At 37.4% G+C, this 12,089-nt stretch overlaps 2 protein-coding genes across 2 annotated transcripts; one reads left to right on the top strand and one right to left on the bottom strand.

The window, feature by feature from the left end:
- Positions 1-332: 332 nt before the first annotated feature.
- On the bottom strand, positions 333-6,575 carry LOC147291900 (Holliday junction resolvase MOC1, chloroplastic-like). Its single transcript, XM_086236524.1, has 6 exons — positions 6,094-6,575; positions 3,780-3,885; positions 3,379-3,431; positions 3,004-3,135; positions 2,148-2,220; positions 333-609 (listed from the first exon to the last, which is right to left on the bottom strand). Exons 1-6 carry the CDS (start codon positions 6,451-6,453, stop codon positions 518-520), a joined length of 816 nt encoding a protein of 271 aa, XP_086092650.1. The 5' UTR covers positions 6,454-6,575; the 3' UTR covers positions 333-517.
- An 803-nt stretch (positions 6,576-7,378) lies between these two features.
- LOC147291899 (uncharacterized) lies at positions 7,379-8,426 on the top strand. Its single transcript, XM_086236058.1, has 3 exons — positions 7,379-7,396; positions 7,791-8,056; positions 8,163-8,426. Exons 1-3 carry the CDS (start codon positions 7,379-7,381, stop codon positions 8,329-8,331), a joined length of 453 nt encoding a protein of 150 aa, XP_086092184.1. The 3' UTR covers positions 8,332-8,426.
- The last annotated feature ends 3,663 nt before the right edge of the window (positions 8,427-12,089 follow it).

The raw sequence follows: 12,089 nt of genomic DNA, 5'->3' as shown, positions 1-12,089 counted from the left end.
TTGTTTATCTTTATGAACCTACATATTTTTGTTTTTGGTTTTATGCCCAATCTTCACATAATTGTCAATCATTTTACACCCAACATTATCAAGAGGTATGATTTCCGCAATGTCAAGTGTACGCTGACATCAACATGATCCTCACGGCTGCTAGCACCAACAGTACAAAATCTCCAATTTTGTTTTCCTGCAAAATTCTCGAAAGGTTTTTAATACCAAAAGAACAATAAGCTCTCAACCCTATACCCATGTCCTACTTATATTAACTAGTCTGGGAAGTTACAAAAGTACCCTCATTCTAAATTAACAATAAATTCTAATAAATGGTCATACCAGTTTCTGAATCTGGTACAGATACTGAGGCTAAAGAAGATTGAATCTTTTCAAGCTGCTGCATTGACCATTCCTCTCTTTGTTTTAGAAGAGATTCTTTCGTACTCTTCTTGATAATAGACTCTCAAAAGCAACTAAAACAAGCAATGGTGATAAATTAGGATGTTAGGGAAATCTGCCAATTCTAAGGCACCAGTACTTCTGAGTTGCATGACGAGTCTGATTTTATCTTTAGCCCTTTTCCATATGCAGCAATGAGTAGAGCCTCAGCCCTTCCTAGAATATCAGGCAAAATCGGAGAATATTAAAGTCCATGGGACAAGGATAATAAGATATTTTTAAAATTTTAAAGTATTTTTCACTAAACCAATACATTTAAAGGGACTTCGTGACTGATACAAAATAAATCTATCAAACGCTGGTTTTCCACAACATTGAGAGGTTAAATACTAAGCAGAAATGTTAAACTCTCTTATGACAGAAATATAGTGATAAGGCACAGCCAAAAAAACATAAACAGAAAAAAGGGACCATATGGTAAAAAGGTTATGGTTATTCCACAAAACCTTGATGGAACTCATCTATCCAATTTTAAATAGCATCCCTGCTAAAAACAAGTGTTTGGTTTGCATGTAGAGTGAAAAGTAAATGGATCATTATTTTTAAAGTGTTGCAGTTGAGGAATTGGGGACTGATATTCTTGGTCATCATGAGCATTACAGGGTCCATTAGGGTATGCTAAAGCCCTTAAGGATGCCCTTTACTTGTTGACAGATTCTTTTCTAGGCATCCAGGAAGATACTTCCTTTCAACAAGTGTTATGACTATTATGAAGAATTTATGGAGCACTTTAACTTTAAGAAGATCCTTGAACAAGGGCAGATACATCGTGCAACTCAAGGAAGAGCTGCAAAGATGACAAGTTTCCATCTGAGGTAGAATTTTTTGATGTCCTTTGAGAACATTGCCATTTCCTATTTTCTGCTTTTCTTCCAGGAATTTAAAAAGAAAACAGATTTGGTACATTTGTTTCTGTTACTTAAAAGTATAAAGAAAGAAGAAAGAAATCAGAAACAATATTTTCAGGAAACGTGGAAAGAAGAATGTAGTAAATTGAAAACTGAAACTTCTTTTGTCATGTGATTATAGCATCAGCTCATATAAGGTTAGTGTAGCATCGAAAGTTTAGTAAATGAAATCAAGTCCCTAGTGAGAGGCAACTAGGGACATTGACTCTATACAGAATTTGCTCCAAATCAATATGGAAATCTCCCAAAGGCATGGGAAATTCCACCTGGCCAAAGAGCATTATATGTTAGTAAATGGATCCAAAATTTAAGAATGATGAAAAAAACCTACATTAAAAATGCTTTTTGCTCTACAGTACATTGATACATCACAGAGGCCTTGGCATAGCTCTGGAAATGGATCATAAACTTATATAGACTATGTCCTCTAATAGAGTCAAGTAGTCAACATTTTTTTGCTAGGGTTCTAGGAGGGAGAAAACTTTTATTTATTTATCAGAAGTAGGGAGAAAACGTTTGAAACATGTAGTTTCAAGTTTTTTTTTTTTTGTTATGAGAAACATAAATTATTTAATTGAGATATTTCTGAATCATGTAGTTTGGGCTTTTCTAGACCTTGACACAGCTGGCGGAATTCCTGGGTTTTTATCAGCACTGTCATCCAAAATAATACATGATCCAAAGGTATGACCAAGTTCCATTTATGTTTCCCAATCTACAGAAATTTACTATTATTGTATGCAATAATAAAAATATCATATTTAATTAAGAAGATAAAATTAATACCGTGATCCTTTTTCCTTTCCAACATGGAACTCAATGGTGGAAATAATGTAGACGCAAGCCTCCGGCTATCATCCTATCAAGTCAAAATTCAGCATTTATAAGTTATAACATGAAGTTGACTGTATTCATGGATGCTACATGAATGTCAAATAGAATAACTTCTCACATAGACGATAGCCTAAAACAAATCAATTATATAATATCAAATACAACAAGATTTTCCTAGAGTTTATACCACTGCATTAGTTTAGATTTTAAACTAGTAGTTCAATTAACATGACTCCCATTTCAGACGAAGAACATTTATGTATACGAAACACAACTACAAGATGATACAGCAAATTCCAATATAACAATACATACATTCAGTGGAGTACATGAATAGACATGCATGACACATAGGTGTATGTGATTATGTGTAATTGCAATTAATTAGTTATTCATGGACACCACTAGCATAAACACTATTAGGTCAAAACAATCACTTTACAGTTCCCGTACCAGGCCTACTAGTTTAAATATAAAAATGCTAGCAACAGAGGGTCCACCACTCAAGTGTAAGATTCAAATCAAACCAATGATTTCTATTTCCATTATTCAAACTGTACGAGATAAGAAACCTTCAATACAAAGTAATTTATCAACGTTCAGAACGTGGCATCAATAAAATTTTCAGCAATATTGATATGACCTTCTGAGAGAATTCCACATTGTATACTGAAACTTGATGAATTGACTTTAGCATGGCAGTGCTCTTCAGCACAATTTATGAGAACTTCTGAAGATGGAACATTCAAAAAGAATGAAACTGCTGTAGACAGCCTGTGAAAGCATAAATAGTTGGGACCAAAACAACCTTTGAAGACATGCTCCCAGTGAGTTCAAATTTGTTCTTCCACAAAAGAGATGGCACTGGAACAACCGAAAACCCCAAGGCAACTAAGATCCCAAGCCATAGTCCATACCCAAAACCTCCACTCCACCATCCCTTCATTGCAAGGAAAAAAAAAAAAAAAGAAGAATTACTCTCAGAAAGACTGTAATAACACTTTGAACGGTTCTTTTTTCCTTTTCCACTTTCTGGCAGTCACTCAAGCAAACTGGAAATGATATCAACAATATAAGACATTCAACAAAATAGAACACACAAAGAAAACACAGGAATTGATTACATATTTAAGAAAAAAAGAAATGTCCACGGGAACCTTCAACTGAGATATATCATGCTGACCTGTTTTCCATCTTTTGGAAACGGAATTGATTGCTCTATAAACGCAGTCGTACCTTAAACATGAAAGAGCGAATTCAGTACGCAAAAAAATTGATGATAAAAGAAGTTGATGAAAGAAAACAAGAGACCATATATTTAATTTGAAACATTGAGTACGGATTTATTTGTGCTTTGCACAATTTGAATTCACATTTAGTACTTTAAATACAACGGGAACATAAATTCCAGTATCTAATGCTACAATGGTCTGCCAAATGCCAATAAAACAAAAGTAGAAAAGAAATCAGTCTGTCAAGCAAGCTCAAACCCTCAACCAAAAAAGAAAATAAAATGAATCCCAATGCTGAAATTCAGCCGTCTGACATAATTTGAAAGATAAGCATTTTACAACAGAAATGTACCAAGGGGAGCATCAAAACTGCCGAGCAACTGAACTATAGATTTTGCATCTAAACGTCTTCTAACTCTTTTACCAACCAGTACTTTCACGTGTGGGGAGTCATATACCTGAAACATTGGACAAGAAAAAGGAGATTGCATAAGTTGTTAGGGAAAATTGTCGATCTCACAAATAATCAAAACAATATTAATAAGTGAAAATGCATGCCTTTGAATTCATGAAGGAATCTCAATTGCACAAAGGAACTTCACTAAAACTGTTTAGAACTTTCCTAATTAACTGACAAACACTGACCTATACTACTTTTGGAAGCACCCAAACAGCAACGGCACATCTAGAGTACGGCAGGTCAACAGAATAACAGTTTCCATGCCAGCTTGTTCTTGAGCCATGTTTAAGCTAAGTACTTATGCTTCCAACATCTGAAAAAGGATACTAGTACGGGTAGAAATATAATACATAGCAGACTGAACAAGATCCTAGGCCCGAGTACCATAGTCAGAAGCCTACACCATTTGCAACCTGAATTTCAAGAAAACCCAAACAGTAGAATGGAAGAAAGCCCACACCACAACATTAATTTGTAGCAAGAGTATGTTTTATTATTATCATCATCCATCAATTGCCAGCAGTGAAGATTTATCTCAACTTTCAAGTAATGATATCACATGGAAACATCTTTTGACACATCTCCTGAGTGTAAGAAACAGCAGAAAGAAATACGGTATCCCAACAAATAAATGATGTCTATAAAAGTGCCTATGAGATGACCTATGCACAAAATTTTCTCCATCTCCTGCCCGTCTTAAAATTCTTCTTCATAAACTCCTTTTCTTTTATTTTCTTTTTTTCTTTGCGTTTAATTGAACAAAAATGAAGAATAAAATAGAGTATGCCTACATTAAATGGAAAATATAAACCTTCACATTTAGTTTTAAGACAAAGCGGTTCCATATATCAAGTTCCAGCCCTTGTTCCTGCTCGTCAGCATAGTTGCTCTTCACACACCCATCCTCCTTTCTATCTCCATGATTATTGTCACATGTTCACTTTTAATGCCGTATCGCAATATATCTCACACTTTCTCTCTAAAGATTTAGCATATCCTCTTTTTTTCTTCGAAGAAACAACTTTTATCGATATAGGTAATCATTTATATACAGAAGTTGGCAACTAAAGCAACAAAGTGGAACCACACTTGGGAATTAATTATACATCATGAGGACTCTGCTTTGCTGAAAGTATGGCAGGGAATTACTAAACAATCAATAAACTCTATATTACTTGTCCAGCTTCACAGCTCTATTTTAAGTATAAGGTTACTATATATATGCCACTTCATAGTCGTAATCCACTTGTGGGCTCTGAAAAATACAAGTCCTAAAAACAAGTATCCCTCCACATACCCACACAAACACATTAGATAATGGGTTCACTTCATGACTCTGCATCTTCTGTTTATATATTCTGGTATTACCTCCATTGTTTACTGTTATGTGAAACAAATACCTAGGAAGCATTCAAACTAGAACATACACAAACACCACACACATACACTTCTTAGCTTTACCTTCTTTATCCTACTTTGTATTGATTCTTTAATACTAGACTTGAGAAAGTCAACATGATGATCTTCTTCTAGCAGATAAAAAAATGATTCCACACTACTAAGACTATCAAGTAGCAAATTTCATATAAAATTATGGCTTCCAATCATTAGCACAAAAAATTTCTATAAAAGTAGATAAAATATGCAAAGCTTATGTTTTGTTTTACCTGATTGAAGTACCCAAAAGCTTGGAAGTGAATCTAAGAAAAACATGGCAAATCCATCTAAGTTGAATCTTTGCAAAAATTTGACAAGTTGAAGACCATTCAACCATTTGATTAAATGGTGACCATTTCAGTATTTATCGGAACCACGCTATTCATCTATTTATCTTAGATGTCTTAATGGGTCTCCGATTTGCCTAATTGTTGCTCCAGATTTATTGACAGCATAATGTTATCCTTAACCAAGAGCCTAATGTTGATATCACCAATTAGGCTCTTGGTTATCCTTATCCATAACCCATTTGCGGATTTTTGCGCACAGCCTAATTTTGCAAGTAAATTTTGATATAACCAAGAGCCTTTTGCCTATTCGAGTTCAACCATCAGCCTCCAGGTCAGAGAAATCAATAACAAACTATTAATTTAAGTAAAATTGGTACCCAGAATCCAAGCTTTGCCACTAAACTAAATAATTGCACTAAAAAATTAAGTTAATAAAAATACAAAATAAAAATATTAAACAGTAGTAGCAGGCTACTAACCTGAGCAGAACAACCAGAGTCAGAGTCATTGCCTTTCAAAAGCGCCAAAGCACCAGATACATCCGGGTCGATCCCAATGACCCAACTAGAACCCGAATTTGTCTTGGTCGAATCTTCCTTGCCGTCAAGGTTTTCACTGCTTTGAGGAAAAGGGCACGAGAGAGAGTCCAACCAGTCCTCTTTCAGCTGAAGAGCGTCGGAGACCTTAACCCTAACCCCAACACTGTTTCTTGACGCGGAAATGCGCTTTCTTGGAGCTAGTGGGGAAGAAATACAGAAGGTTCTGGGCAGAGAGTAAAGTGAAAACCACAATGGTTTTGGTCTGAGTATGGAAGAGAGTGAAGAGAGTGAGATGGTCATGGAGTGGTTATGTGTTTGTCTTATGACTTATGAGTTGGAGGGGTTCCATCAAATTTTAGAGAGCTCGTTTCTTGCCGACCTACAATCCATTCAAATTTCAATTTCTGGTTCAGAAAATGTCAGCCTCTTCAAAAGACCAAAGCCAATAAAAACGCTTGTTCAAGCAGCCCGCGGGACTTTGTATTTTATTTTATTTTTTTTAGTTTTTTTTTTTTTTTTTTTTTTTTTTTTTTTTTCTGAAATTGGCATGGTGAAAATTACCCCAATGTTGTAAATCATAAGATTTAATAAATGGATGACCACCGTTACCTTTGAATATTGTGTAACTTATTAGTGATGGTTGTTAGAGCTAAAATTTTCAGAAAGAAATTGATTAGCTTAATAATAAATAAATGGTCGAAAGAACCTGACCTCGAGACAAAAAATGTTGATTGACAGTCTTCTTGATGAATGAAATTCAAGATGAGTCCTCCTGTCAAAGACACTCTGATGCCTAAATAAGTAACTGCTCAGTTTGATAGGATAATTCATAGATGAATGCTTACCTTTTACTGTTGTGTATATATGGATTTATTTATAGATCCTCAATTCTTGCTCGTTAAGCTAATCACTCAATTTTCCGCACTCCCGTCACTTCCTATCCACTTCCTGTATGGATGGTTTCCCCTCGGAAAGGGAAGATCATGGGTTGATCAACACCCACGTTCCTCTATTACAGGAATGTGAAGTGCCCCTTTTATCACGTGTTCAAAGTTTGATCCTTAATCCGGGCCTACATTTGGTTGATGGGCTGATTTCTCTAGGGGCTTCTCATATGATTGACTCATTAATAATCCCATATGGGCCTCAACACACCTAAGCCCTGTCCATCATATGTGATTTAATTAAAGCCCACACTGCCCCCATTTTCTCTCTCTCTGGCCACATGTCTGTTTCTGGTTGGGTGAGAGAAAATTAATGCCGGTTTTCAATTATAGCGCCTCCTAATCTCCCCAAGGAAACCATCAAATAGCCATCAAATCAGTGGACGTTTAACCAACACTTCACTTTGCCGAATCCCAATTTCAAAATTTTCATCCTCTCCTCTCTGCTTCTGTTTTGCGTCCGCCCTAAACATTCCTTTGAAGTTCTCTCTACAATCCAGTAACTTCGATTGTCGCTCGAGTTTCAATTGCCCCTGGTGTTCTGCAATTCACGCCTCGATATTCCTCTCGAGTAAGTCTATGTTTCTTCTTTTTTCTTTATTTTTCTTCGGGATGGGTAGGAAGGGCAAGGCCTGCAAAACTGTCGATAGTTTCTGGAATCCTTCTACTAAGCGCCTAAGAGATCTAGCCTAGGAGTACGGATTTCTAGAAGATGTTAGTCTTGCTCCTCTTCCTCAAGGGGCTAACATCGTAACTGGGGAGGGTATTCCCGAGGATGCCATAGTCATTTCTTCTTATTCCTTCCCGTACATTAGATTTCCCTTGCACCCCCTATTCCACATTGTCTTAGTATGTATGGGAGTTCACCCTTTTCAGCTAAACCCGAGCTACTTTCAGCTAATCTCCACCCTTTTAGGTTTTGGTCTTACTCATGGGGTTGCCCTAGGATTTGTCAACCTGTTCTACATACTTCTATCAGTGGAATCAGCGCCTTGATGAAGAGGGCACTACGACCTATTACTTTACCCCTAAATAGAAAAATCAAAAACTTTTCCATTCTTGACCTACTTCACATAGGGGTTTGAAAGAGAGACCCATTTTGGTGATTGGGAATTGGGCTTCTCCCGAACTCAAAGGGATAGGTCTTCCCCGAGATTTCTCTTCTAATCCTGGTATTCCCCAATTTAATGATCTTCACGATCTCGATATTGATGTTGTTTGCAAAGAAAATTGATTACTAACTTCTTTCAAATCCTTCTTTCAGACAAAACTTGCTATACCAACATCAAACTGGCACGAAAGGTTTGAATTCCTGCGAACTCAGTTTATCCTAGGAAACCAACAACATGACGTATACTATTACACCAGCGATCATTTGCTTCGTAGGATCTCAAGTGAACGCTAGTCCATCATCTACGCTCCGTACTAAGAAGAGATCACCTCGCAGATTGAAAACAGGAATCCAAAGTATCTTGCGGGGAGTTTGGTGGTTGAGACTTTAGATCTTCACGTAACCAAGGTCAGAAAAGAGATGTTCAGAAGGCTAAGAGAAGCTTTTGGGATCGAGTTCGATCCTAATTCATCCGATTCAGAGACCACCAATTCTGACCATCAGATCGAGCGAATGCCTCGCCAGCTTGAAATCGTTCAGGGTTCAATTAAGGATCGGAAAAGGAAAAGGCAAGAGAAGCAAAAAGAATCAGATAAGGCGGTGGAAGCTCGTCCTAAAGAGGAGTCTAATATACCTTCCCTGATCTCCGATCGTCAAACTCGCTTGAGATTGGGAAATGTTCTGCAAATGTCTGCTCCCCAGGATCAATTCCTCTTTCCGAACAGACCCCTCCACCTCCGCATTTCCGATATGCAGGGTCTTCTTCACCTGCGTCCTCTTCGAATATTGTCCACTCCAAGTGGGTTCTAAGTTCAAAAAGAATGATGGGGTCCACGTTTCGGTTGCAGACTCCGAGAAATTCGAGTCGGTGGCGCTGGCTGTGATACGGGGGGTGATCCTTCTCGTGGATATGAAGAAGGGAATCCTATTGACTGATGCTCAAGTGAGTTATCAAAAGGCAGCCGCGCTGTACGAGGTAGCTCCTTTATTCCTTCGTTGAATTTAGTTAGCCGCAAGTTTTTTTTTTTTTTACCCTGATCTCACCTTGGTTGCGTGGTTGTGTAGTTGAACAAGCTTTCCGCCGTTCAGGATGGTCGACATGCCTTTGCCCGACGTGAGCTAGCGGCCGAAAGGTCAAGGAGGGAAGAGCTTGAGAAGAACCTTTCCCAGTCTCGCCTTCAGCTCGAGGTTGTGCTAAAGGATCTCAAAGACTTATGAGGTAAGTTAAAAATTGATGAAGAAGATCGAGATCTCCACGCTCAGAACTATGTCATTCAAGCAGGCGAGATAAAGAGACTGAAGATTCAAGCAACGAAGCTTGCGAACAACCTAGAGTTCGAGAAGTCAGAGAAAGAACAGGAGTAGGAATCTAGCTAGGAGGCTATTCGAACTGATCGCACTCGATTCTTCAGGTTTGGGTTTGTCCAGCGCGGGGAAGCAGAGGAGCATCGGATAGTGAGGTGTCCCGAAGACATGGATGCTCAACAAAAAGTCACCTCGGACTATGCCTTCCTTCATGGTATGACTCCGGGAGATCGGCCCATTCCAATTTCAGATTCTGAAGATGAAGCTCGCAGTGATGCCGATCAGATTGACCAGAACGCTCAAGTTGACATCTAAGCCCAAGTGGTGGTGGAAGGGGATCAGCACAATGCTTATGCTCAGGTCGAGTCCGGGGAACAAAATTCCAACTCACTTCAGATCGGGACCCAAATGAGGCCAGAAGACAGGAAGCCCCATAGTTGCTTTACTATATTGTTTTGTAGCTTAATTGTAGTACCTTGACCTTTCCTTTGTTTGTATTTTGGTTTACTCCACCTTTTAATTCTGAACGCATTTTTATTTTCTTGTTTTGTATTTATCGGGTTTCCTATATTTTGGGGCAACTGTTTGCGATATTTTCTTAACTAATTTTGCCCTTGGCCTTTTTAATTTAAAAAATATCACTGATCCGTTATCTCAAGGATTCATTGGAAATTCGAATGAGAGATTTGATCATGTTTTTAAGCTATAAATACCTGGTCATCCTTCTCTCGTTTCCTTGCCATTGTGATTTCCATTATGGGAAAGGGTTGCAGAGTGAACCTTGAACTGCAAGTTTGTGCTGAGGACAAACGAGGTTCTACCTCTACAAGGGTGGTCTTTCCCTTGTCTGTCGATGCCTCCGATGGAACTTCTCTGGGGTCTACCCAGTCCCGAGCTCACAATTTTGAGTCCAGGTCCAGAACTCATTCTTATGAGGGTTGTCATTTTTTAAGACCTCTCACTCCCCCTTCTCCTCAATAGGTTTCCAGGGAGGGCCCTGTCTCTAGTCGTCGTAGTGAAGTGCGAACTCCACCTTGGTCTGGTTGTAGAGATCGCGAAGATGGTGCGTCGCGGAGGAGTGTCAGTCTTGATCGGAGCTCAAGAACTGGTCTTGAATGGCATCTTGTCCAAGCGCAACTTGAGCTTACCGCTGCTGATCAAGCGATCGATCTCCTCAAGTTAGACTTGCGCGAGGCCATTCATCGGGTCGGATCAGCCCATTCGGATGGTTTCAAGGATGGATTCGCCCAAATAGCCGACTATTTTAAGTCCAAAGCGAAAGCTGCTTTTCTCGAACTGAATTGGGATGCCTTGGGTCAAGGGTTCCTCAATGAGGTCCCTTAAAGCGTTTTCGCGTCCTTTCCTGAACTTTCTTTCCCTGTATTTATTTTTCCTTTCAATAAAATGAATAAAGACTTCAGTAAATTCGAATTTTGTTAATACTTGTCCTGAATTAAGTATTTTATGGTATAAATCGATGCATATTTTCTTTAACACTTGACTTGAAGTGCCTTAAAATATGTCCTTGTTAACAAACATCTTAATGATTTGTAACTTATATCATAATGATGGTAATTAGTGATTTGTAACCTACAAATTTATGGGTGATTAATGATTTGTATTAAGAGTCCTATCATTTATAAGCCTATAAATAGACAGTCTAATGAGAAGAATAAGAACACTCTGACTTCTCTCTATTCCCTCTTTTGTTCTCTCCATCTTTTATGTTTTTATATTATTTTATTTTATAACACGTTATCAACACGAACTACTCATTTGTTCATTTTTTTTAATTTATATTTTAGTTGCCGAAATTAATGCAAATGATGCACTAACCTTCTCAGTCTCCATTCAATGAGAATCTGTGAAGGGTCTCAAGACAAAATCGCTTTGTTGGATAATAATGTTTGTAAGGTATCAAGTTTTGATCATTTTTATTTTTGGTTTGGATCTGGAAAATCAAGTTCAATGATTGGTTCTATTATTGCTCTATACATTTTATTGGGTTAAATTCAATATCCTATTTCATTTCCTGTATGTGGTAATATATGATAAAAGTATGAAATTGATTAATTTTCATGATAAAATATCCTATCTCACATAGGCATGCAACGTTAGTTTATATTGAATTTTATTTTTGTATTATACAAGTGTTTGGAAAATCTCCAATTTGGTGTCTGATTTAAGGATGATTTATCTTCCCTAAACGGTTTGCTTGTGGCATGTGTTCTACATATTTTTTTTTTCTTTCTTTCAAATACTCATGCTCATCATGGTGTTATGGATAAGCATCCTTAGAATCCTCAAATAAAAGTATAATTTGCTACTTACTGGATTCTATATGATTTACGTTTCCTATTGCTTCTATATATTATTTAGTTGAACATCTAATATTTACACAATTCTATTGGAACTCAGGTCCTTGTATTACAAAGAAATTGAATTCTAGCTTTTGGTCATAAAGTTCTATATCAAACCCAAACTTGTACTTTTATCTATGTACTCATTTGATTATGAAGATCTATGATTTATCAAACTCTAGAACTGGAAGTTCTAGAAATTATACATTTTAAGTA

Source organism: Dryas octopetala, chromosome 3 (assembly GCF_963921425.1).
Source record: "Dryas octopetala chromosome 3, drDryOcto1.1, whole genome shotgun sequence".
NCBI classification, from domain to species: Eukaryota; Viridiplantae; Streptophyta; class Magnoliopsida; order Rosales; family Rosaceae; genus Dryas; species Dryas octopetala.
This window is presented reverse-complemented; position numbering and strand designations above follow the sequence as displayed.

What these genes read in the sequence shown, in the direction of transcription:
- LOC147291900 (XM_086236524.1), bottom strand. Translation starts at nt 6,453, where the DNA reads ATGACCATCTCACTCTCTTCACTCTCTTCCATACTCAGACCAAAACCA. An exon ending in CTGGGAGCATGTCTTCAAAG is followed by an intron (nt 2,221 to 3,003) that starts GTTGTTTTGGTC and finishes TTGACTTGATAG; the next exon opens with GATGATAGCCGGAGGCTTGC. An exon ending in GGAAAGGAAAAAGGATCACG is followed by an intron (nt 610 to 2,147) that starts GTATTAATTTTA and finishes CTGATATTCTAG; the next exon opens with GAAGGGCTGAGGCTCTACTC.
- LOC147291899 (XM_086236058.1), top strand. An exon ending in GCCCTAGGATTTGTCAACCT is followed by an intron (nt 8,057 to 8,162) that starts GTTCTACATACT and finishes CCATTCTTGACC; the next exon opens with TACTTCACATAGGGGTTTGA.